The sequence below is a fragment of the Oryctolagus cuniculus genome, chromosome 1, assembly GCF_964237555.1.
Source record: "Oryctolagus cuniculus chromosome 1, mOryCun1.1, whole genome shotgun sequence".
Lineage (NCBI taxonomy): Eukaryota > Metazoa > Chordata > Mammalia > Lagomorpha > Leporidae > Oryctolagus > Oryctolagus cuniculus.
This window is the reverse complement of record NC_091432.1, coordinates 122,708,631-122,733,478: the sequence shown is the minus strand read 5'-3', so window position 1 is coordinate 122,733,478 and position 24,848 is coordinate 122,708,631. Positions and strand designations below refer to the sequence as shown.

Here is a 24,848-nt window from a genome sequence, read left to right as displayed (position 1 = left end):
GTTCCAGAGGCAAAAACCAACCTTCTAGGTAGAGATATAATTATTAAATTAGGATTGGGACTCAGAGTAGATGGTGGACAATTAGAAATCCTAAGAAAGTTCCATTGAAACAAATAATAAGAAGAAAAATTGATCCCTCAGTACATACAAAAGATACAGAGGGGGGCTAAAAATTAAAATTAAAAAGCTAGAGGAGGTAGTTCATAAAAGACAGTATCCTGTTTCTTGTTTTTTTTTTTTTTTTTATTCCTATAAGCTGAAAAAATTTCATGTATTTCATATGTATAGATTTAGGAACATAGTGAGGTAATTATCCCATTTCTGATAAGGAAGAAAGGAAATACACTTGTAATAGAGGGTCTCATTAAAGATGGACTGTTGGAACCCTGTATATCTGTATATATCACTCCAATTCTTCCAGTGAAAAAATACTTATAATACCTTAGGGCAGGATAGATTGTACCATGTCACATTCTTATTTTCGTCCACTTGCCTAGAGCACAAATAAGCTATCTTTAAAAATCAGTATTAAGAATTTCTCTAGTCATAGAGGAAGGTTGTTGAAATATCTTACATTCCTGGGATACATTCTACTAGATTATCTTAAAAAGAAATTGCTTTCTTCGCTCTACTTTTATAATTTTGCAAGCATGTCAATTAGTGATGTTGACCTATATAGCAGTCCACTAGCCTGAGTTTGGAGAATTTCCATTGGCCTTTGCTCTTTTTTTAACTAAATGCTGTGAAATAGTTTGTGTAAGTGGGAATTACCTGTTCTTTGAAGATTTAGTAGATATTTTCTTTCAGAATCTTTTGAGCTGGGTTACCCATTAGGGACTTAATCTTTACTGTTTCAATTTAGGATTTCATTATTGGGCTATTAAGTTCTTTCTGTCTCCTTTGGCCCATTTTAATCACTTATATTCTCTTAGAAAACTGTCCATTTACTGCAGTTTTTCAAATTTCTGGGTTATAAGACATTATTAAAATTTGATCTTAGTGGGCCGGTGCCACAGCTCAGTAGGCTAATCCTCCGCCTGCGGCGCCAGCACCCCGGGTTCTAGTCCTGGTCGGGGCTCCGGAGTCTGTCCTGGTCGGGGCTCCGGAGTCTGTCCTGGTTGCTCCTCTTCCAGTTTAGCTCTCTGCTGTGGCCTGGGAGTGCAGTGGAGGATGGCCCCAGTCCTTGAGCCCTAGCTCCTGGCTTTGGATCAGTGTGCGTTGCGCAGGCCGCAGTGTGCCAGGGCGCAGCGGCCATTGTGGGGTGAACCAACAAAAGGAAGACCTTTCTCTCTGTCTCTCTCACTGTCCACCCTGCCTGTCAAAAACAAAACAAAACAAAACAAAACAAAACAAAACAAAACAAAACAAAACACACAACCTTTGATCTTAGTGAAGAACTTATGGTTTTATTGATAAAGCTTTTTTTCTTACTCATTTTTAATACCTTGATTCCTAAGCATATTTTTTCCTATTTTACATTTTTATTGTTGTTTTTAGAATTGAAAGTTTAGTTGTTTTTTGCCTGGAAAATGGTTAAGAATAATACATATGTATATACTTACTAGAACATGCATGTTAACAACTGTTAGGTGCCCTTCTTAAATATCAGTATTGTACTATTTATGGCTCTTACCTTTAGAAAAATTAAATGCTGTAGATATTGTTAATAGTTTATTTGCTTTTAGCTATCGATTTTTAGTAAGTACATACATGTTTGCATATCTTCTGCTGAATAGTATTTTGGCCAAATTGTGTAGTTTCTTTTTGAAAAACAATGTATAAATGTTTTGATATAGAAATGGCATGTGTTTTGTTTACAGGAATTAAAATCTCAAAAGAAAAAAAAAGAGATAAATAGAGATCAATAATTAAGAAGCTGCTTCTTTTAACTAAAGACATATATTTTTGAGCTCTGTAAACTTATCCTTACTGCATTTCTTTTCCATGTTGTAATATTTCTGTTGTCCAAAAACATAGTTTTATACACATTTCATGAAATATTCTTCTGTAAGAAGGAAAAAAAAAAGACCTTGTACTATGCAAAAAAAAAAAAAAAAAAACCCACAAAAACTGATTGTGCTCCTTGAGTTTGAAGCCTTGGTCCCTTCCTTCTGTGCTTTGTGTTGTACTGCCATCTAGTGTGTAGGATGGCAAATTGGGTGTGTTTGATTTACATTGACTTTATTGTCTGGTTGAATGAATGTGTTTCTTTTTACCCAGTTCCATAGAAAGCATTAAATTAACCTGAATGGAAGAGCTCAGATTTAGACAGAAATAAGCATATGAAAAGGATGAATGTAATATCCATGTCTTAAATTTTCTGTAGAAAACTTATATGCAGGTGGCTCAGAAATGCAGATATGACTGTCATTACCCATTCTTGCTTTGACCCTGGGAAATATGGAAGGAAGAAAGTGAAGTTTGACCCTAGTCTAAAAATATTGAGGAGAAATAATATAAAAATTTTTAAAATCCAAGTGTCATTTACAATGAAGTAATCAGAATTATAGTTAAAAATACACAAGCCAGGTCGGCGCTGTGGCTCACTAGGCTAATCCTCTGCCTTGCGGTGCCAGCACACCGGGTTCTAGTCCCGGTCGGGGTGCCGGATTCTGTCCCAGTTGCCCCTCTTCCAGGCCAGCTCTCTGCTGTGGCCAGAGAGTGCAGTGGAGGATGGCCCAAGTGCTTGGGCCCTGCACCCCATGGGAGACCAGGAGAAGCACCTGGCCGCTGCAATCGGCCACAGCGCGCGGGCCGCGGCGGCCATTGGAGGGTGAACCAACGGCAAAGGAAGACCTTTTTCTCTGTCTCTCTCTCTCTCACTGTCCACTCTGCCTGTCAAAAAAAAAAAAAAAAAAAAATACACAGGCCAGTATTTCTTGAATGCTTTCAAGAGCCAGGCATTATGCTGAATTATGTTTGTACACTGCCCTGTTAACTCCTCTCAGTAGTTTCAGATCAGTATATTAAGGTAAAAAGAATTTTAAAAACTTACTTAAGATCATAGCTGTTAAGTGATGAAGCTTGTATTCGAATCAAGGCAGTCTGATTCTGAAGCCATTCTACATGTTCTTTTGTAATGCTGGAACAGAATAAAGTGACAGAACTCTTATTTTACCAAGAAGGAATAAACCATGTTCTGAATTATCCTATATCTTTAATGTACTTGAAGTATGATGCATAATCTTGCCGTGTAACTCATGCCATCTTAAATAAATTCCCAATGATCCTGGTCCTCAGTTTTCTTATGTATAAAGAGATATATAAATGTATCTATTCTTATTATGTTATAGATAACTGAAAATTGAGAAAATTTAAAAACAAACCAGATTGATCAAGAAGTTTTATTTTTATTTAATTCTTTAAGTTTTTAAAGATTTATTTATGTGAAAGTCAGAGCGAGCGAGAGAGAGAGAGAGAGAGAGAGAAATATCTTCTAGCATTGGTTCACTCCCCAGATGGCTGCGACAGCCAGGACTGGGCCAGGCTGAAGCCAGGAGCCAAGAACTTCCCTGCAGCCTTCCACGTGGGTGGTAGGGGCCAAAGCACTTGGGCCTTATTCCACTGCTTTCCAAGGCTATTGTTGGGGATCTGAATCAGAAGTGGAGCAGCCAGGATATGAACCAGTGCCCTTATGGTAGGGATACCAGCAGCTTTACACAGAACACCACAACGCCAGCCCCTGCTCAGTAATTGTTAAAGTCCTTCGGAGAAAGGCAGAAGTTGTGAGGAAGCTCAAGATGAAATCAAATGACCACCTGTAAGATGTGGAAAGCTGTGGTTGTCCAGATGGCTTGAATGTAATGCAATTTTGAGATAAGGGAGGTGCATTACCAGAGTACTTCCTATGCAAGTGAGCCACTGCATCATTAATAACAATGAATAAACCAAGGAAAATGACTTCCCTTCATTTTAAGATGCTTGCAGTTTGCAGATTAACTTGTGGATATTTTCAATTAAAAAGATCTTATTTTATAAAAGTACGTATTATTATACCTGTAAACATTTGAAACAGTCCAACCTAGTATACTATTGACAGCTGACCAAAATGTTTAGTTTTGCTTGAACCAAAAGAAACAATAATTTCAGCCCTAATTTTCTGAACATTGTGTACTAATACTCCTTTTACCCTAGGAAATCACTATTACTTGTGGGGAGGATTTGGAATGAATAGTTCAGGTAGTGAGTTATCAATGATGTGGTCATCCAGATACCGGCATTTAACTGTATCTCATTTGAGATTATGCAGCTGAAGAGTTTGGTGTGTGAAGGCAGCTGGATTATGAAAAAATCCATCTCCAGTGGAGTCACAGTTACACTTGCAGCTCACTTACAGGAATTCAGCTGAGTATGCTCGAGAAGCAGTATTGTTGGGGTGAGCATTTGGCCTAGCGCTTTAGGGTTGATGGGAAGCTTGTATCCTGTGGGGAGCAATCCGGACTAGACTAAGTTACTCGAATTAAGACTTATTCTATGCATCTGCTCTCCCACAATATGGCGCTGGGAGAGAAGTAAATAGCTTCCGCACAGCTGCCTCCAGTTCAACCAATTAACTGTAGGACTTGCTCCTGATTGGAGAGCAGCGTACTCGGCGTGTGGGCAGCCGAGTTGGGATTGGCGGAGGAGGACTATAAAGGAGGAGAGAGACGGCATGCACTGGGGAACATCTATGGGGAACATCTAGCTGAAGGAACACCTGTGCAGCCCCCGAGTAGAGCCGGCCGGCGGTGTGCCGCTCCCCTGCGGAAGTGGGGAATGCGGCCAGGGGGAACTGCCCTTCCACGGAGGTGGAAGGGATAGTAGCCAACCCGGGAAGAACCAGCAGCAAACCCGGGGAGGGCCGAGCAGACGAAAGAACAGCGCAGGGTCCTGTGTTGCTCCTCCACGAAGAGGGGGAGCGACAGTATCCCGTATCGGAATTCCTGGATTTGAATCTTGGCTCTACTCAGGATTCTGTTTCCTCCTAATGTGCACCCTGCAAGACAACAGATGATGGCTCAAGTAGTTGGGCCCTGTCTTCCATGTGGGATTGAGTTCCCAGACCTGCCTTTCGCCTGTTTCAACCTTGCTGGTCGCAGGCATTTAGGGAATGAACCAGCAAGATGGGATCTCTCCCTGTCTCTTGCTTCTCAAGTAACTATAACTGACTAAAAAAGTTAAGCCCGAGGCTGTGAAGGGTCCCAGAAGTTACCCTGCTTATAAACTAACAATTAGGCACACACTCTCACACTCACACTCACACTCTAACCAAGATAGAAGGTCTCTGGGTCAGAGGTCAGGCCTTTTATTTACTTCAAGAATAACTTGTGTTGGCTCCTTGGGCCCTGGTTCTCGATGGAGTGATGTTATGGTAACCAGATACACCCTGTGTTTACCCTGGGCTTTTGTATCATAAGAGGAATTCTGCAATTTTGGGACTTGGAGCTTAAGTAGGGTAGCTGACATTTCTGCCCATTCTCCTTTCTTGAGATGGGAAGAGAGAACTTTGGAATGTGAATAAGCCTTCTCTGGGGAAAATAATTAAAAGATCTTTATTTTAGAAACACCCTGGAATGTAAACATGCAACTCGAGTAGAGAGATAAAACTTTCTGTCTCTGGAAGATCTGGGTTTAGGGCTGCTGTTCAGTCATCCTTTAACACAGATGCCAGTGCTCTGTGCTCAGAAAGCCCTGACCATGCAGAAATGGGAAGAATCCACAAAGCATTGTTTCCTAACAAGTGTGAGAGAGAAGTAGGTAAGAGAAGTGATTCCACTTTTGTGTCTTATTTTCTTCTTACTGTGGGCATTACACAGAGTTGAGGGTGCTTGGTATTTTTAAATATGAGCAAATCAGTTATTTATTATGGTATTCAATTGAGGAAGTAGTGCTCTATTTCAGTTCTGGAAGGAAAAACTGTTGTGTGTTTTCCTAATAAATTTGAAGGATGATTTTGTCTGTTATTGATTGTGCTTTAAGTGCTGGAATTACAACTCTTTTCATTTATTGACCCCGTAAGACGCAACTTCTCTGTAGGGTTATTCTTCCACTTAGCACCCAGAACTCAGTAATTTCAAAGCATTATTCTCTGAGTTGAATAGTGGGAGGTAAAAGTAGGGTGGGTGGACCAGGTTATATTGTTTATTGGGAACGATTTTTCATATTTCCACATCTACAAGCTACTGAGATGAAAAGAAACTTGTTTACAGACTCCATAGCTGTGACACAGTGAAACTGCAATCACTGTAGAACTATAAAAGATGAATAAAAGTTTTGTGCCCAGTTTGCAATCTGTTAATTAGACTTTGATGTATGCCTTCCTGTGTGGGCAGGGATAAACTTCTACCCTGCTATGCGCTACTGATTTACATTCTTCATGTACAAAAAGGATTCTTCTGAACATCTGAAAGTTGCTGAAGGGAGTTATATTTTTAAAAGATTCCAGGGGCCGGCACTGTGGTGTAGCGGGTAGAGCACTGCCTGCAATGCCGGCATCCCATATGGGCGCCGGTTCAAGTACTGGCTGCTCCACTTCTGATCCAGCTCTCTGCTAAGGTCTGGGAAAGCAGTGGAAGATGGGCTAAGTCCTTGGGCCCCTGCACCCCACATGGGAGGCCCCGGGAAAAAGCTCCTGGCTCCTGGATTCAGATCAGCACAGCTCCGGCCATTGTGGTCATCTGGGGAGTGAACCAGCGGATGGAAGACCTCTCTCTCTGCCTCACCTTCTCTCTCTGTTTAACTCTGACTTTCAAATAAATAAATAAATCTTTTTTTTTAAAAAAAGATTCTAACAACACTAATGTGCTTAATTTCCACAGTGATGGAAAAGTGAAAAGAATACAGAAAAAATAATTCCAAAGATAGATTTAGAAGGAATTTGGAAATAATGAGATTTGGAAATCCTGCTTACTATTCCTAATAAACAAATGATTCAGATACTGTTATTTTGACGGTAGTAAAAATTACATAAATTATTGAGTTATTATAAATTTCCATTGGCAAATGTACCTCAGTCTTTACAGTATATTCTGTTAATGTCAGGAGTACTGTATCAAACACATTAATATTCAGACTTGTTTTCAAACCTCAGCTGCTGCTTGGGATGGCAGCATTACTTATCAGAGTGCCTGGTTTTGAGTCCCAGCAGTGGTTCCTGATTCTGGCTTCCTGCTAATGCACACCCTGGGAGACAGCAGGTCATGGCTCAAGTATTTGAGTCCTGGCCATCAGTGTGGGAGGCGTAGATTGAGGTCCCAGCTCTTGGCTTTGGTCTGGCCTGCCGCTGGCTCTTATAGGCATTTAGGGAGTGGACCAGCATGTGGTAGAGCAAACTGTGTCTGTCTGCTTCTCTGCCTTTCAAATAATAATTTTATTATTCTGGATGCTTTTTATTGAATACCTTGTATGCTAGAGCCACCTATGAGTGCACCACTGATGAAGTTAGTAGAGTCTTTCCTCAAAGAAACAAGCAATATAGCAATAAATGTAAGGTAAGAAGAATGTAATAAATGTTAACAATTTTTAACAAGAGAAGTTATTTCCTGTGTCATTCAAAAGTCCTCATCTTTATTTGAAATTGTATAGAAGTTGGATATATAGAGATACAGGTGAAGAACACTTGGGCAAGGCAAATAATGCAGGTAAAAGCACCTGGAAGGGATGAGAATGAATTGGGGAAGAATGGAAATGCCTAGAGATTCAACAGTCATCTAAGGTATTTGGACTTTTCAGTACCTGTTTAGCAGGAAATGGGAAAGGACTGTGAGGTTTTGAGACGAGAATCCCATGATCAGTGTGTAATGGGAGGCAGAGAGAGACTAGTTGGAAGACTTGTCATCATCTGCTCTGCAGTCATCCAGATGCAATGCAAGGAGGCCTACAGTCAGGTCCGAGAAGCAACAGTAGGACATGGGGAAAAGGGACAGGTGTGAAAAACAGCAGAGATAAAGGACTCAAAGGTTAAGGGTAGATCTTGAGTCTGGGAATGTAGAAAGTTCGTTGGGGGAAGAAAAGAGGAACCTGGAGTGATTAGGTTGGTCAACCAATGAAAGGCTGTGTAGTTTATTTAGTTTGGGAATTCAAGAAAGAAGAGAATATGTGAAGAAAGATGAGGAATTCAGTTTGGAAAAGGAGTACCATATTCCAGTGAGACACGGTTTGTTTATTCAGTTATTCATCAAACGCATAGTCATCCCCACTGAGATACCAGATACCTCTCAAGGTGCTGGGGTAGGCACACACATTTCTTTTTGTTGTTAATTGTCCCTCACATATTATGATTACAGTTATGATAGCCCTTATTTTCTGATTTTGGGTGATAGCTGTCCTAATGGGTGTGAGGTGGTATCTTACTGTAGTTTAGGTTTTCATTTTCCTAATAATTCACATTGGCTATTTATATTCTTCTTTGGGTAAACATCTATCTATTCAAGTCCTTTGCCTCTTTCTGAATTGAGTTGTTTTTCTTTTTGGTCTTGTTCTCTGTATATCTAGGTACTAATCTCTTATCAGATGCATGATTTGCAAATTTCCCTCATTCTTTGGGTTGTCTTTTTGCTCTCTAGATAGTATGTGTTGATGCAAATTTTGTGAAGTCCAGTGCTAGTGCTGGTGCCATCTGTGTCATTCCTAAGAAATTATTGCCAAATCCACTGTGTTGATGTTTTTTTCCTGTGTTTTCTTCTAAGATTTTTGTAGTATTAGTTCTCACCTTCCGGTCTTTCACCTATTTTGAGGTAATTTCTGTATGTACTGTTTAGGGTTCTACTATTTTTTTAACCAAATTTTAACATAATTTTTAACCTAATCACTAGATATCCACATGTATCCTGCATGTGGATATCTAGTTTTCTATTGTCATTTGTTGAAGACTGTCCTTTCCTTGTTGAATAGTCTTGATACCCTTGCAAAAATCTTTTGGGCATAAATGTGAGAGTTTATTTCAGGGCCCTGTTCTTTTTCATTAGACTCTATTTTATGTGTATACCTCACTGTTTTGATTATTATAGCTAAGTAATAAGTTTTTATTTTATTTTATTTTTTGACAGGCAGAGTGGACAGTGAGAGAGAGACAGAGAGAAAGGTCTTCCTTTGCCGTTGGTTCACCCTCCAATGGCCGCTGTGGTCGGCAGCTAAGTAATAAGTTTTAAAAGCAGGAAGTAACTGTGCCTCCTCCAATTTTGTTCTTTTTTTCTTTTTTCAAGATTGTTTTGGCTACTTAGGGTTTCTTCAGAATTCATACGAATTTCAGGATGGGTATTCTGTTTTTGTTAAAAAAAATCAATGGGGTTTTGGTTTGGATTGTAATGTATAGGAATACAACTAATTTTTGATGGTTGATTTTGTATCCTTTAACTTTGCTGGGTTCATGTATTACTTTTTGTTGTGCGCAGTCTTTAAGGTCCTCTCCATATAAGATCATATCCTATGAGAACAGAGATAACTGTATTTCTTCCGCTTCAATTTGGACACTTTTATTTGTTTTTCTTGCTCTGACTAGAATTCTAGTACTGTGTTGAATGGTGATGAAAATCAGCATTCTTGGCTTGATTTGATATTACAGGAAATATTTAACAGATTTTCATCATTGAGCATGATTTAGTTGTGTTTCATATGTGGACTTTATTTTGTTGAGAAAATTACCTTCTCTTCCAAATTATTTTATTTTATCATAAAAGGGTGTTGAATTTAGCCACATCATTTTCCTATGCCAGATAAAATGACCTTGTGTTTTTTTTCTTTATTTTGTTAACTTTGTGGTGTATTATATTGATTGATTTTTGTGTGTTGAACCATCCTTGCATTCCAGAAATAATTCTCATGTGTAAGATTTTTAGTATGATGCTGAGTTTGGTTTGCTAGTATTTTGTTGAGGATTTTTGCATCATTGTTCATAAAGGGATATTAGTCTGAAGTTTTCAAGTAGTACCTTTGTCTTTAGTATCAGGTTAATGCTGGTGTCATAAATTGAAGTAAAGAGTGTTTCCTCTTTTTTAGTTCTTTGGAAATGTTTGAAAAAATTTCTTTAAGTATTTTTTAGAATTCATTGGGGATTCATTGTGAAGCTGTCAGGTTCAGGGAATTTGTTTATTGGAAAATTTTTGATAAAAGATAAAATCTCTTCACTTTTTCTTCCCTCTTCTCTCTCTCCATCCCTCCCTTATTTATTTATTTATTTATTTGAGAGAGAGAGAGAGAAGGCAGAGAGAATTCATGTCACTCCCCAGAAGTCTGCAATAGCTGAGACCAGGCCTGGCTGCAGCTGTGAGCCAGGAACCTGATCCAGGTCTCCCTTGTGGGATACTTATTTTCATATCTTTGCACTGTTCACCTCTCTGATTTTTCTAGCATTCTCACATTGGTTGGTCTTCCTGACGGTATCTTGTGCTCTGCTAGGCTCTGCTCGCTTTCCTTCAGCCCTTTCTCTTTCTGTTCATCAGACCCCATCATTTCTATTGTCCTGTCTGCAAGGCCACTGATTTTTTTTCTTCTGTATACTAAAACTTTCTTTTAAATCCCTCAAGTAAACTTTCCACTCTAGTTGTTACACTTTTTGGCTATAGATTTCTTTATGGTTTATTTTTAGGTTTTTACCCCTTTATACTTCTTCCTTTTGTTCTTTAACTTCTTTACAGCAGTTGATAGTAGATCAAGCATCAGGCTTTTTCAGGGACAATATATGTTGATTCTTTTTTCCCTATGAATTGACCACTCTTGTTTCTTTACATGCCTTTTTTTAAAAAAAAAAAATGCACATTTGAATCTAATAATGTAGAATTTCTGAAAATCAGATTTTCCCTCTTCCTCTGAGCTTGCTGGTTTTTTATTCCTGTTTCTGTTTGTTTCGGATGTTGTTTGTTTGTTTTTCTTTTGGCCTGCGCTGAGGATGAGCCTTGGGGATAAACTTAATGTCTTCTTGGTCTTTTCTGAGCCTGCACCTTTCCCTATGTATATGCAGTCACTTCCTAATTTTCCCATATACACAGTTGCTGTTGAATGCCCTAGTCCTTGATGTCTGTCTCCCAAAAGGGGAAAAGAAAAATACAAGGATGGGGAGAAGGGAAAAGGCATTGGCCCTTTACGTCTTCCATAATTCACTTCAGTCAGAGGGGAAGGGGCTTGCCACAGCATTGGAAGTTGCACTACAATGGCCACATACCCCTTTGTACCTCTGTGATCAGGAGCGGTAATCAGCAATCACAGCATAGACCCCCGATATTCGAAGTCAGGATCCCTTTGCCCACCTTGGCTGCTGTGAGGTCTGTAGACACTGTTCAGGAATATGCACACAGCTGCCTGTCCCAGTACTGGGAGTGAGGGATGAGCAACTGCCAGTGTGTTTAAAGCCGATACTGGCAAAATGAAGTACAATTTCCCATCCAAACCTTTCCTTGAAAGTTGCAAGTTTTCAGTAGGTACCAGAGTTCCAAAATAGTATATCAGACTGTCTAGGTGGTGAGACAGACGCCTGGAGCTTCCTGTTGTGCCATCTTTTCAGAATCCCTCCTTTCTAGATGTCTTTTTACATTGTTTTACTTTTCAACGTTGTTTTATACTCTTTTACTTATTAATTGTATATCTGGTTCATTTCTGTGTCTGCTTTATTTTATTGTCTCTTCTTGTGACCAGGGGTCACATTATCTTCCTTCTCTGTGTGTTTTGTAATTTTTTTTAATGTGAAATAACATTATATAAAAGACTAAGATGGAAGTAAGTAATATTTATCTCCAGGAGAGAGCTTATCTCTTCTTCCAGGGTTTCAGATTTGGGGACCAAGTCAGATTGCTCTACATTTGATGTGGATCTGACCTTTGGCAGGTCTTATGTGACTGAGTTTTTCACAGCCTTTAAATATCCTGAGGGTGGGTTCTGGAGGTGTCTTTCACAGAGAAAGCTGAAGATGCCTCTGTGCTTTCTCCCAGAGCCACAGTCTTCAGCCCTGAGAAGGAGCACGTTTTCCGCTCTTTACAACCTGGTTGCGCACTCCTCTCCCAGCTTCCTGTGGCTCTGGAGGGCTCCCGTTCCTCTGCCCTTCCCTGGACCACCAAGGCAGCTACATCATATGGTGTCTCAGTGGATTTCCCTCAGCTTTGCTGTGCCGTCCTCTGTTGCTGAGTGTACTCAGAGGGACATCCTTCAGTTTCTCTGTGATCTGTTTTACTGCCCCTCACTGCGTGTCGACAGAGATTGGCTGCCAAACTCACAGGTTTGTGTGTCTCTGCTTTGCAAGGCTGCTTTGCCCCAGCCTTGGTGTGCCCTTGATTACCTGTGGGAATCAGTGGATGAGTGGGCGTTCACATTCTGCTACAGAGTGCTCCCTGTAATTTTAGTTTGTCCTTAACTCTACCTGCAGTCACTCCAGGTTTGACTACTTTCTCATTTGTCTAAGGTAGGTTCTTTATCCTCTTGCTTCTCTACCAGACCTGGTGTAAGTCTTGTTACTTTCTGAAACTTGTTTCATTCCTGTTTCTTTTTACCCTTAGTTCTTGGATTTTTTTTTAATAAAAATACGCAGGTGATCTGGCATATTTTGGATAGTGTACTGATGGTTTTTTCTTGGGAAATTCTTCTACTTAAAATATGTTTTTTTTTTTAAATACTCAGTGTCAGACACTGCTTTCCTAAATAGAGAATATACCTTCATCAACTTTGTATTTATTATATTTGTTATTGATATGCTACATTTGTGAAGTACTTATTGACTACCATGAACTGTCTACATATCTTCTACTTTTAATCTTAATTAATATAAAGATAAGAGATTCATGTATTTCATAGGTACGTATCTTCTTATTTATTGCCTACAAATTTCAATAGCTTTATATCATCTTGATTTTCAGAGAAGAGAGTAAGTAGGGAGGTTGATATTACATAGCCATTTACTGACACATTTAACTCAGGGTTGTCCAACTTTGGAACAGAATGGCAAGTTCACAAAGATGGGGCAGATGTATTACATAAATGAATCAAAGCATATGGGGTATGAGAAAAATAACAACACAAGTCTGATGAATGACAGTTAACACTTAGCCTAGATGCCGACAAAAAAATACTACTAGCTCTGTGGCAAACTCTTTTGGAGAGTCTTATAGGCCCTAATAATCCTAATTTTCTGAGTTTTCAGTAGAAGCCAGAAATAAGTATTTTTCATTTGGAAACTTAGCTTGCACATGTTGGTTGCTATTTTAAATAAAAACAAAATAAAATCCAGTGTGCAGATCCACATGCTAAGTCTGAAATGAAACAGGTCTATAGGCACCAGCTGTTCTCTGGGCTGCCAGTTGCAATCTGTAATAGTCTGGGTTCTTGGGCCGCCGCCGCGGCTCACTAGGCTAATCCTCCACCTAGCGGCGCCGGAACACCGGGTTCTAGTCCCGGTAGGGGTGCCGGATTCTTTCCCGGTTGCCCCTCTGCCAGGCCAGCTCTCTGCTGTGGCCAGGGAAGGCAGTGGAGGATGGCCCAAGTGCTTGGGCCCTGCACCCCATGGGAGACCAGGAGAAGCACCTGGCTCCTTCCTTCGGATCAGCGCAGTGTGCTGGCCGCAGTGCGCCAGCCGTGGCGACAATTGGAGGGTGAACCAACAGCAAAGGAAGACCTTTCTCTCTGTCTCTCTCTCTCTCACAGTCCACTCTGCCTGTCAAAAAAAAAAAATAGTCTGGGTTCTTTGAAGTTATTAAGCCTTTCTGTCTCTCAGTACCCAGGTTAATGCCTTCCTTTCATGTGTGCACCACTTAAAGAAGCAAATGAAGACTGCACCAGAATGGATGTGCTTTATTCACTGCTTTTATGAGTTTTTCCATTTTAGATGCAGTGTACCAAAAGGTTCCTAGAAATGGAGTTTTATTTTATCCGCATTTATAAGTAACAGGGCCATGTCTGACATTATATTGATGTACGGGACAAGGTATTCTTAAATGCTAGTTCATTAAGCATGACTTTCCCTCTCCCATTCTTCTGTATTACAGCTTTCACTTTCAGAAGAACAGAATGAAGTAATGAAAAATGGCTGTGAATCTAAAGAGCTGGTCTACCTCGTGCAGATTGCTTGTCAGGTAATTTTGTGTTCTCCATTTCACATAAAGTTAATGAGAGTTATTTTGAGTTTTTAATTTCCTTTATACAGTATCTTTCTCAAATTGCCAAAGAATTATAACCCATGGAAACTTACATAATATTGATGTGAAATTGAGCAGGCATTGTGGTGTAGCAGGTTAGGATGCTGCTTGGGATGCCCACCTGCCATATTGGAGCACTAGTTTGAGTCCTAGCTGCTCTGCTTCCTATCCAGCTCCCTGCTAATGCGTCCGGGAGGGCAGTACATGATGCCCTTAGTACTTTGGTAACTGCCACCCATGGGAGACCCAGATGGAGTTCTAATGACTCCTGGCCTTAGCCTAGACCACCGTAGGCTGTAAAAGCCATTTGGAAATGACCAGTGGATTGAAAATACCTTTCTTTCAGTCTCTCCCTCTTTCTGTGTCACTCTACCTTTCAAATAAACAAATCCTTAAAAATAAAAAAGCAAACAAAGGGGGTGCACTTGAAACAGCAGTTAAATTGCTGTTTGGGACACCTGCATCTCATTGCCTGGTTTGAGTCCTGACTACTCAGCTTCTGATGCAGCTTCCTGTGGTTACATACCCGCAGAGGCTACAGATGTCGACTCAAGTACCTGGATTCTTGCCACCATGTGAGTGAACCTGGATTGAGTTTCGGCTCTTGATTTCAGCCTGGCCCAGCTCTAGCTGTTGCAGGTTTTTGGGATAAGCACTAGCAGATGCAAGATCTCTCTCCGTCTGTTTCTTTCCTTCTGTCTCTCTGCCTTTCAAATAAAATAAAAATAAGTAAATTTTAAAATTTTTAAGAAAATGAATGGTATCATTTTAAAAGGAAATAAGCTATTTCAGAAAGTTTGTGAAAATGGAATTAAAAGATGTGTATTTTGATAAAAAATTTTATATCTATTTTTGCACAATATACATTTTACATTAACTTTATGAAGACTTCTCATACACAACTTCAAAAATTTTACAGTTTCAAAAAATTTAAGTTAGGGCTACAGTTAGGTTAGGGCTAGAACGAATAGCTTTTAATTCCCTTTTCCACAGACTTTTTGAAGTATCCTCATAATCTGTTTGTACACACTTGGTGGAATGTGTGGTTTAGCATCGCAGCTACTCTGCATTTTCCCTAAGGCTTTGAGCACTTAGGAATAAGCAACAGTGACTATACTAATGGATATCTTACTCCTGGTCGTGTTAACATTTCTACATGCACTCAGAGATGACATGATCAATTTAGTAACACTGGTTTTGCAGTTACTGATTTACACCCTTAAGTGAAAATACTTCTTTTAAGAGTAAAAGAAAGGTATAATTTATTGGTCATTAGGTAACATGAAACAGCAGTTGATCATGTACTGTTAAAAAAACAGTGACTTAAGTTTTTTCTGCCTCAGATGCCACTCATATTTTCTAACCAATAAGATGTGTGTGTTTGAAGTTTGCTGTTTCTTGATTAGAACTTTTTGAGGGTAATTTTATGACTTGCTCCTAATGAGATTTTTAAATATATCAGTTGTAGTATTACATCCTCTATCATATAAGCACTTTGTATACTTCTTTATTTATTTTACATTCATTGAGCCTTCTTCCTGTTAGTGAATTACAAAGTAAGTTTTTTTGTTTTCTTTGAGAGAAAGTAAGATTCACAACATTCATGATTTGTCTCAAAAAATATTAATCATGTACATGAAGTTAAAATTAAATAATCTAAACATTTTAGTGCTTATATCATAAAGGAACTACTTAAGTTTTCAGGTTTGTTGATGCTGAGGGAACTGTTCCCAGATTAAGTGCTTTTACTTTTAGGTGTCAGTATATGGGATTGGAAATCAAATTTTACTTGTATTAAATAAGATGGCCTAAGTCACATAGCATTCGTGTCTTTTAACACATATTATTTATATGTTTTATTCTGTCACAATTTCTTTGAGGAAGCAGGCTGCTTTAAATCACTAAGTTTCATGTAATATTTTGTAAAAATGCTTCTGTTAGGTGAGTTTATTTTTGGCGGTACTATCAAGAACTTTTTTTGATCAACTGTTACTAATAATGAATACAAGTGTATCTTACTTATCTGGAGTACAGGCTTGGGTTGTCAGGAGTGAATTCACCAATCCCTGTACAACCTAACTTGTTCTGCCGTGCTCCTCCCTGCCTACCTTCAGCACAGACTTAACTCCCTTAAGCCCAGAGACCTGTTGGGATCTGCACCCCCAAAACTTGTTACCAGTAAGACAGGCAGTCTAGACTTCACAGAGACAACACTGGTAGGGTGTCCTTCAAGAGAGCAGTGGTTCCAAAAAGGTTCTTTTTCTAGATTGTGGATCTTCAGATTGATCATTCTGCGATTTTCGTTTCATTTGTGAAAGCCAGGGTCAGCTTGTGAAATGTTGTTAAACAGCATGCTAAATGCGAAATGTCAGCCCTCACTCTAAACTTCCCCTTTTCAGAGCACCAGATGAAGACTTTATTGGGTTTCATGGTGGTTTTCTGATTCTGGTAGTCCACTGAAAAGCAAAGTTGAAAGTTGTTATGTACTGTCATGATTGTCTGCCCATATCCTATCTGAAATACCATGATTGTTTATGAAAAGAATCCTTGATAAAGCTATATACAGTTTGGCTTGGAAAAAACCGTTAATTAATCTATATTCTGTATAGCATCCAAGAATGATAATATTTTTATTCCTGCGAACAAAATATTAAAGTATCTATGCTTTTTTTTCAAAATGAGCTTCAAAAGATAAGCATGGTGTTTGGATACCAATATTGGAATGTTAGTTATTTGTTTGTACCTCATGTATTAGTGACCTAGATAGGTTATTATCTACTTGTAAATATCTTGTTAAGCTAATTAAAAAATTCAGACTACTCAACATACTACTTACTACATCAAAGTAGTAATTTACTGTATTGTAATAATGCCCTTGAACCTCTTCTCTGTTACACTGTAAGTAATGTTTGATGGATTCCCACGGCTAACCATATGTCACCAGAAGTCATATTAAACTGGAATAATTTTTATAACTAAGACTCATAATCAAACCCTCTAATTATGTAAACGAGGAAACTGAGGCTCACCTTAGTGAGGTGGCTGTCCTAAACTACATGGAATCTAAGTAGCAGGATCTACTAAGGACATTAGCTTCCTAGCTCCCAGCTTTTTCTACATCTCCTTGGAATTTTCAGTTTCGAACAGATTTAAGAAATTGCTTAGTCTTCAGATAAGGTCATCATTGTATACTTCACACTGATGTAATCTGTTCCAGAAGCTATTCAATGATTTCTGTTTTTTATTTATTTTTATTTATTTTCTTTTTCTTTTTATTTGACAGAGTTAGACAGTGAGAGAAAGAGACAGATAGAAAGGTCTTCCTTCCACTGGTTCACCCCCAAAATGGCTGTTACGGCCGGAGCTACACTGGTCCGAAGCCAGGAACCAGGTGCTTCCTCCTGGTCTCCCATGTGGGTGCAGGGCCCAAGCACTTTGGCCATCCTCCACTGTCGCTCCCCCTCTTCGTGGAGGAACGACACAGGACCCTGCGCTGTTCTTTCGTCTGCTCGGCCCTCCCCGGGTTTGCTGCTGGTTCTTCCCGGGTTGGCTACCGACCCTTCCACCTCCGTGGAAGGGCGGTTCCCCCTGCCACATTCCCCACTTCCGCGGGGGAGCGGCACACCGCCGGCCGGCTCTCTCGGGGGCTGCACAGGTGTTCCCTCAGATGTTCCCCTTAGATGTTCCCGGTGCATGTTGTCTCTCTCCTCCTTTATAGTCCTCTTCCACCAATCCCAACTCTGCTACCCACACGCCGAGTACGCTGTTCTCCTCCAATCAGGAGCAGGTCCTACAGTTTATTAGTTGAACTGGAGGCAGCTGTGTAGAAGTTGCTTCTCCCTTCTCAGCGCCATATTGTGGGAGAGCAGATGCATAGAATAAGTCTTAATTCCAGTAACTTAGTCTAGTCCGGGTTGCTCCCAGTTGCTCCCCACACTCCACTGCCTTCCCGGGCCCCAGCAGAGAGCTGGACTGGAAGAGGGGCAACCAGGACTAGAACCTGGCACCCATGTGGGATGGCGGTGTCGCAGGCAGAGGATTAACCAAGTGAGCTACGGTGCTGGCTCTGATTTCTATTTTTTAAATAGGTTGCACCTGAAGTTGTTTATTTAATAAAAAAATTTAGGTTCTTCCTTTTTAACCTTCTCTTATTCTCTTAACTTAGAACTGGCAAATGGCTATCATCTTTTTCCTTTGTGGCAAATGGTACTAATTTCTTCAGGTCTTATTTTGACCCTTTTCATTGTGGCTGTGCCTGCTTTTTAAATATTTTATTCCTTTTTAGATAACCCAAACATGTAAACCATTGTGTTCCATGAATAGATACAAATCTGGCAGGTGTTTCTTGATCATGTATATGTATGGTACACAGATATTGTGACAAATAGTATGTAATTTAATTCCGACGACAGCTTTGTGAGACCAGTAGCCTTGTTTTCATCTTAGAGATAGTAAAGCAAAGACTCAAGATAGTACATAACTTTCCAATGTCATAAAATTAAAGGACCAGGAGTTTAACCCATCCTACTATGGTACCATTTTCTAATATGATTTGGTTGGCTACCCTAAAATTGCACATATATTCCAAGTGTTAAGAATTATATAAGTACACTGAAACTGACCATCTAGTTTATTTGTGTAATTACAGTGGACAAGGGCCTTATATAGCATTCATATCTATATCTATATCTATGTAACCTAATAAATTAATCTACGTATATACATTTAAATGAACTTTACAGGGAGAACATTTGAGGTAATAGTTAAGATACTGCTTGGGATGCCTGCATCCCGTGTAGGAGTGCCTGGATTTCAGGCCTAGCTCTGCTTCAGATTCCAGCTTCCTGCTAATGTGCACCCTGAGTGGCAGCAGGTCTTAGGTCTCTGCCACCCACATGGGAGACGTGGATTGAGTTCCTGGTTCCTAACACCAGCCTGGCACACCCCAGCTGTTGTGTGCATTTGGGAAGTGAACCGGTGGATGGAGGAAATTCATATTCTCATTCTTTCTCTCTCTCTCAAATGAAAAGAAAATAAATAAAAATTAAAATTAAACCTTATAATTTGGAGGCCCTGAGGAAGGATAGTCAAGGCCAACTGAGTGCAATCCCAGGGTAATAGATGTAGTCTTAGTAGTAGTGAAATACTTCACAGCTGACATAGCATGGGCTCAAAACAGTGAGAACAGATGCCAATCATACAGATTTCATGTTGCCTTGTTCGTGTGTTTCAGCTGAATAGTGTCCATGGATAACAGCACTCTCTCAGATACCTTGAAGAATAGATCCGTGACGCCCTGTTGGAACCCTCAGTTCTCTTTCTTGCACACTATTTGTGCTTAGAGTATGTTATCTTAACTAATATTCCTTCCCTTATCTTTTTGTTCTGTTCTCCAAGTAAAGAAACAAACAAAATATCAAACATCAGCTTCTGTGGATGAAGAAATGCTGTCTCCAATTTGTTTCTGAAGTTGATCAGTCCCTCAGCCTACTGCTTTTTCCTCTGCAAATCACATACTTCTCAAAAATCTTAATGTAAAATTATTGAAAATTGACAAAGATCCTAGGAAATTCAGGAATGTCATGATAGATATAGAAAGAAAACTTTACTGTTTCCAGATGCTGAATATTTAATGATCTAAAAGTGAAGAAAATTAGATAAACCCTGATTGATTATGGAGCACAACTGCATAGAATAAACATTTGTGAGTATAATGTCCAGGGCGTCGAATCCTTTAACCAGGTTGTGTGTTGCTTTATTCTTTGGCAGATAAGTAAGCATCAGCTACTCTTTAAAAACATTGTTTTTCAAACTTCCATCTTATTTGAAAGGAGTTGGATAGAGAGAAAAAGAGAGAGGAGGAGATCTTCCATCTACTGGTACCTTCCTTCAAATGCCCAAAACAGCTAGTGACGAGCTGAGCCAAACCCAGGAGCCCAGAGCTGTGTTGTTGGGTGATGCAAGCAGCATCTTAACTGCTGTGCTGAATGCCCACTCCTAAGTATTAATTTTAAAATGACTAATTTAAACCCAACTGCTATGGGAATTGATTTTAACATGTATCCTAATGAAAATCCTGTTTGATCTTTTCCTTCCATAAGTACAGTTTTGTGGTGTAACTATTGCTTAGTAAAACAATTAATATTTTATCATCTCATTGTCAGCTCTAGAGTAGTTGATATTGATGATTCCTACTGAAGTTGGAGAGTATGAAGTCATGTTAACTACTTTTTGATACAGAATCATTTAATCATTTATTTTTTCTAAAGATCAAGAATTGTATATATATTTATAGTCATCTGAAGTCACATTCAGGTTATGGGAGGTGGGGAGAACAGTTGGTTTCAGGGTTATGCTTCCCTGCCTCAAAGCATCTCCTGTTCTCTTATGTTCCCATGCTTGAAATTCCACCAGAAACACACTCCATGGTGTTCAGTATCTCCTCCTCTGCTCAGTCCCTTTAGAAAATGCGGTTGCTATGGGAGTGGGGGTGAATGCTAATGCTGGTGGAGCATCTGTGCACCGACAGAGTATCTAGGCAGAGCGCCAGCGTTCGGTTTAACTCTCTGGATGCTTCTGTGAATCAGCAGCATTGTCATTCCCCTTTCACTGTCGCTGCTGTGTAAGATTGGGAGTAACGTGTAAGGTTCTGCATTTAAGAAAGGGTGAAGCCAAGATTCAAATCAGGTCTCTTTTTTGTTCTCTTTTGTTCACATATAAGTGTACTTCAAAAAGTTCATAGAAAAAATGCCATTAAGAGATAAGTTTAGGGGCCAGTGTTGTGGTACAGTGGGTTAAGTCACTGCCTGCGACAGTGGCATCCTAAATGGGCACTGGGTTTGAGTCTCCACAGCTTCACTTCTGATCCAGCTCCCTTCTAATGTCCCTGGGCAAGCGGAAGATGGCTGAACTACTTGGGCCCGCTGTTACCCATGTGGGAGATCTGGGTCAAGTTCCTGGCTCTTGGCTTTGGCCTTGCCCAGCCTTGGCCATTGTGGCTATTTGGGGAGTTGAGCCAGTGTGTGGATGCTTTTTCTCTCTCTCTCTTTCTCTCTCTCTCTCTTTCTCTCTCTCTCCCCCTTTCTCCCTCTGCATTTCAAATAAAATGAATCTTAAAAAAATGTGAAAACAAAAGAAAGGTAGGTTTCGAGGCAGGTGTTTGCCCTGTTGGGTAGCATGCTGCTTGGGACACCCACATCTCCTGTGATGCCTAGGTTTAGTCCCGGATCCGTTTCCAATTCCAACTTTCTGCTAAAGTGCTTCCTGGGAGACAGCAGATGATGTCTCAAGTGCTTGTGTTCCTGCCACCCATGTTGTAGACCTGGACTAAGTTCCCAGCTCCTGACTTTGGCGTGGCCTAGCCCCAGCTTTTGTAGACATTTGGAGAGTGAACCAGCCGATGAGAGCTCTCTGTCTCCATCTTTCAAATGAATAAAAATCTTAAACAATACATTTATTTTGTTACAGAAAAATATTGAAATCCATGTACATGAGAGGACTTCAAAGAGTTCTTGTAGCAGAGAAATAAGCATTTTATTTTCCATGAATTTTTTAGTACTCTTTTATTTAAAGAGGTAATTGTTCATCAATTCTTTTTCAGATAACCTCCCTATGATAAAGGAACTTATAAGGACATGTAGAATTGTGGAACCCACAGTAACTCATCATTATAACCCGAAGTCCATAGTTTACATTACGATGTACCCTTGGGATTATATATGCCATGAGTTTGGACAAATGAATGTGACATGTCCAATGTTGTGATGATATACAGAGTCGTATTACTGCTTTAAAAATCCTCTGTGCTTTGCCTTTATCCCCCACCCTGCCGTTAACCCCTTCCAGAACACTAACATTTTTATATATTCATGGTTTTGCTTTTTCTAGAATGTTACATCATTGGAATCATATAGTATGTAGTCTTTTCAGATTTTTTTTTCTCAGTAATATGCATTTAATTTCTTCCATGTCTTTTCATCCTCAGTAGCTGTTGTTTTTTCTTTCCTTTTCCTTATCCTTTCCTGATATATTTATTTATTTATTTGAGAGACAGAGAGGGAGAGGAGAGGCAGAGAGGAATAGAGAACAAGAGAGCTTCCATCTGCTGGTTCACTCCCCAGGTGGCTGCAATGGCCAGCACTAAGCCATGCTGAAGCCTGTTGGCCATTAGCAGGGAGCTGGATCAGAAGTGGAGCAGCCGAGATACAAACTGGTGCCTGTTTGGGATCTCGTCATCACAGGAAGTGGCTTTAACCACTACACCACCACACTGGCAGCAGCAGCTCATTTCTTTCTACAGTGATCAATATTCCATGGTATGGTGTATCACATTTTATTCATCCATTCACCTGCTCTAGGACGCCTTGGTCACTTCCAGCTTTTGGTAATTTTCAATGAGGCTGTTGTAAACTTTTCTGTAAGTAGGATTTTGTTCATTTCATTTTCAGTTCATTTTGGTAAATATCAAGGAATGCACTTGCTTGATTGCATTAAGCATATGCTTAGTTTTGTAGAAAGCGTCAACCTGGCGGCTGGGATTTTGGCACTGTGGGTTAAGCTCCGGCCTGCAATGCTAGCAACCCATATAAGTGCTGATTTGAGTTTCAAGTCCGAGCTGTTCCACTTCTGATTCAGTTTCCTGCTAATGCACCTGGGAAAGCAGTAGAAGACTGCTTAAGTGCATGGGCTCCAGCCACATACATGGGGGACCTGCATGGAACTCCAGGCTTCTTGCTTTGGCCTGCCACATCCCCAGCCATTCCAACCATTTGGGGAGTGAACCAGCAAATGGAAGATCTCTCCCCACTCCCACCATGTGTGTGTGTGTCTGTCTGTCTCACTTTCTCTAATTGCTTTTTAAGTAAATAAATATATCTTTAAAAAAAAAAAAAACCTGCCCCACGGCTTCCAAAGTTACTGAGCCATTTTGCATTTCTCCCAGCAGAAATGCCTTGTCAACATTTATTATTGTTAGTGTTAGCCATTCCAGCAGGTTTGTTGTTTCAATGTGTAATTCTCCTTCTAATGACATAAATGTTGTGCATATTTTCATATGCTTATTCACATCTGTATATCATTTTTTTTTGACAGGCAGAGTTAGACAGTGAGAGACAGAGAAAGGTCTTCCTTCTGTTGGTTCACCCCCCAAATGGCTGCTACAGTTGGCACGTTGCACTGATCCAAAGCCAGGAGCCAGGTGCTTCCTCTTGGTCTCCCATGCAAGTGCAGGGCCCAAGGACTTGGGCCATCCTCCACTGCCTTCCCAGGCCGCAGCAGAGAGCTGGCCTGGAAGAGGAGCAACCGGGACAGAATCCCGTGCCCCAACCAGGACTAGAACCCGGGATGCCGGTGCCACAGGCGGAGAATTAACCTAGTGAGCAACGGCTCTGGCCTGTATATCTTTTTTAGTGAGATGTCTATCCAAATATTTTGCCCATTTTTTAAAAGATTTATGTATTTATTTGAAAGTCAAAGTAAGAGAGAGAAGGAGAGGCAGAGAGAGAGAGAGAGAGAGAGGTCTTTTTTCTTCTGGTTCACTCCCCAATTGGCCACAATGGCTGGAGCAGTGCTGATCCAAAGCCAGGAGCTTCTTCTGGGTCTCCCACTCGGGTGCAGGGACCCAAGGACTTGGGCCATCTTCTACTGCTTTCCCAGGCTGCAGCAGAGAGCTGGATCGGAAGTGCAGCAGCCAGGACTTGAACTGGTGCCCATATGGGATTCTGGCACTGCAGGCGGTGGCTTTACCCACTACACCACAGTGCCAGCCCCTGCCCATTTTTAAATTGAGTTGTTTGTTGCTATTAAGTTTTAAGAGGTCTTTGTATATTATGGGTAACTTGTAATTAGATGTATCTTGTAAATATTTCCTTCTAATCTATGGCTTATTTTCTCATTTTTTTGACATTATCATTTACGGAACAGAAATTTTAGATTTTAAAGAAGCACAGCTTATCAGTCACTTATTCAGTAAATTGTGCATTTCGTGTTGTGTTTAAAAATCATTGCCATAACCAAAGTCACCCAAATTTTCTCCTTTGTTACCTTTTAGGAGTTTTGCTGTTTTTGTTTTGTATTAGGGGTGTGATTCATTCTAATTTAATTTTTGTGAAGGATGTAAGTTCTGTGTCTAGATTTAGTTCTCTGCAAGTTGATTTCTAGTTGTTCCAAACCATTTTAAAGACTCTGTTCTCCAGTGTATTGCCATTTTTTTCTTTGTCAAAGATTAATTGACTTTATGTGGATCTCTTTTCTCTTCTGTTGATATGGTTCTCTATTCTTTTGCCAATTCCATGGTGTCTTGATTACTATAGTTTTATAGTTAAGTCTTGAATTTGGGTGGTATCAGTTCTTTGAATTGGTTTCTCTTTCAATATTGTGTTGCTATTCTGGATCTTTCACTTCTCTGTTTAAACTTTAGAAACACTTTTTTGATAACAGAAAAGTTGTTAAGATTTTCCTTGGGAGTTAATTGAATCTAAATATCATTGAGAAAAACTGATATCCTGATATATACAGTGTCCTTATCCATGAACATGGACTATCTGTCCATTTATTCAGGTCTTTGACACCTTTCACCTGAGTTTTGTAATTTTCCTTATGTAGATCTTGTACATTTTTTATGATGTATGTCATTTTTGGTATGCTAGAACAAATACCAATATTTTTCAGTTTCAAATTCCATTTGTTTGTTGCTATTATACAGGAAAGTGACTTTTGTATGTCATTCTTATATCCTGGAACTTTGGTATAATTGCT

General features: G+C 39.8%; 1 protein-coding gene across 5 annotated transcripts in view; it reads left to right on the top strand.

The window, feature by feature from the left end:
- Positions 1-24,848, top strand: part of ARHGAP32 (Rho GTPase activating protein 32) — a 318,668-nt gene that overhangs the window by 174,715 nt on the left and 119,105 nt on the right. For all 5 annotated transcript variants that reach the window (XM_070048333.1, XM_070048334.1, XM_070048328.1 and 2 more), the window contains one exon: positions 13,944-14,030. In XM_070048333.1, coding sequence (XP_069904434.1) covers positions 13,944-14,030 — 87 coding nt within the window. The remainder of the gene's footprint in view (positions 1-13,943; positions 14,031-24,848) is intronic.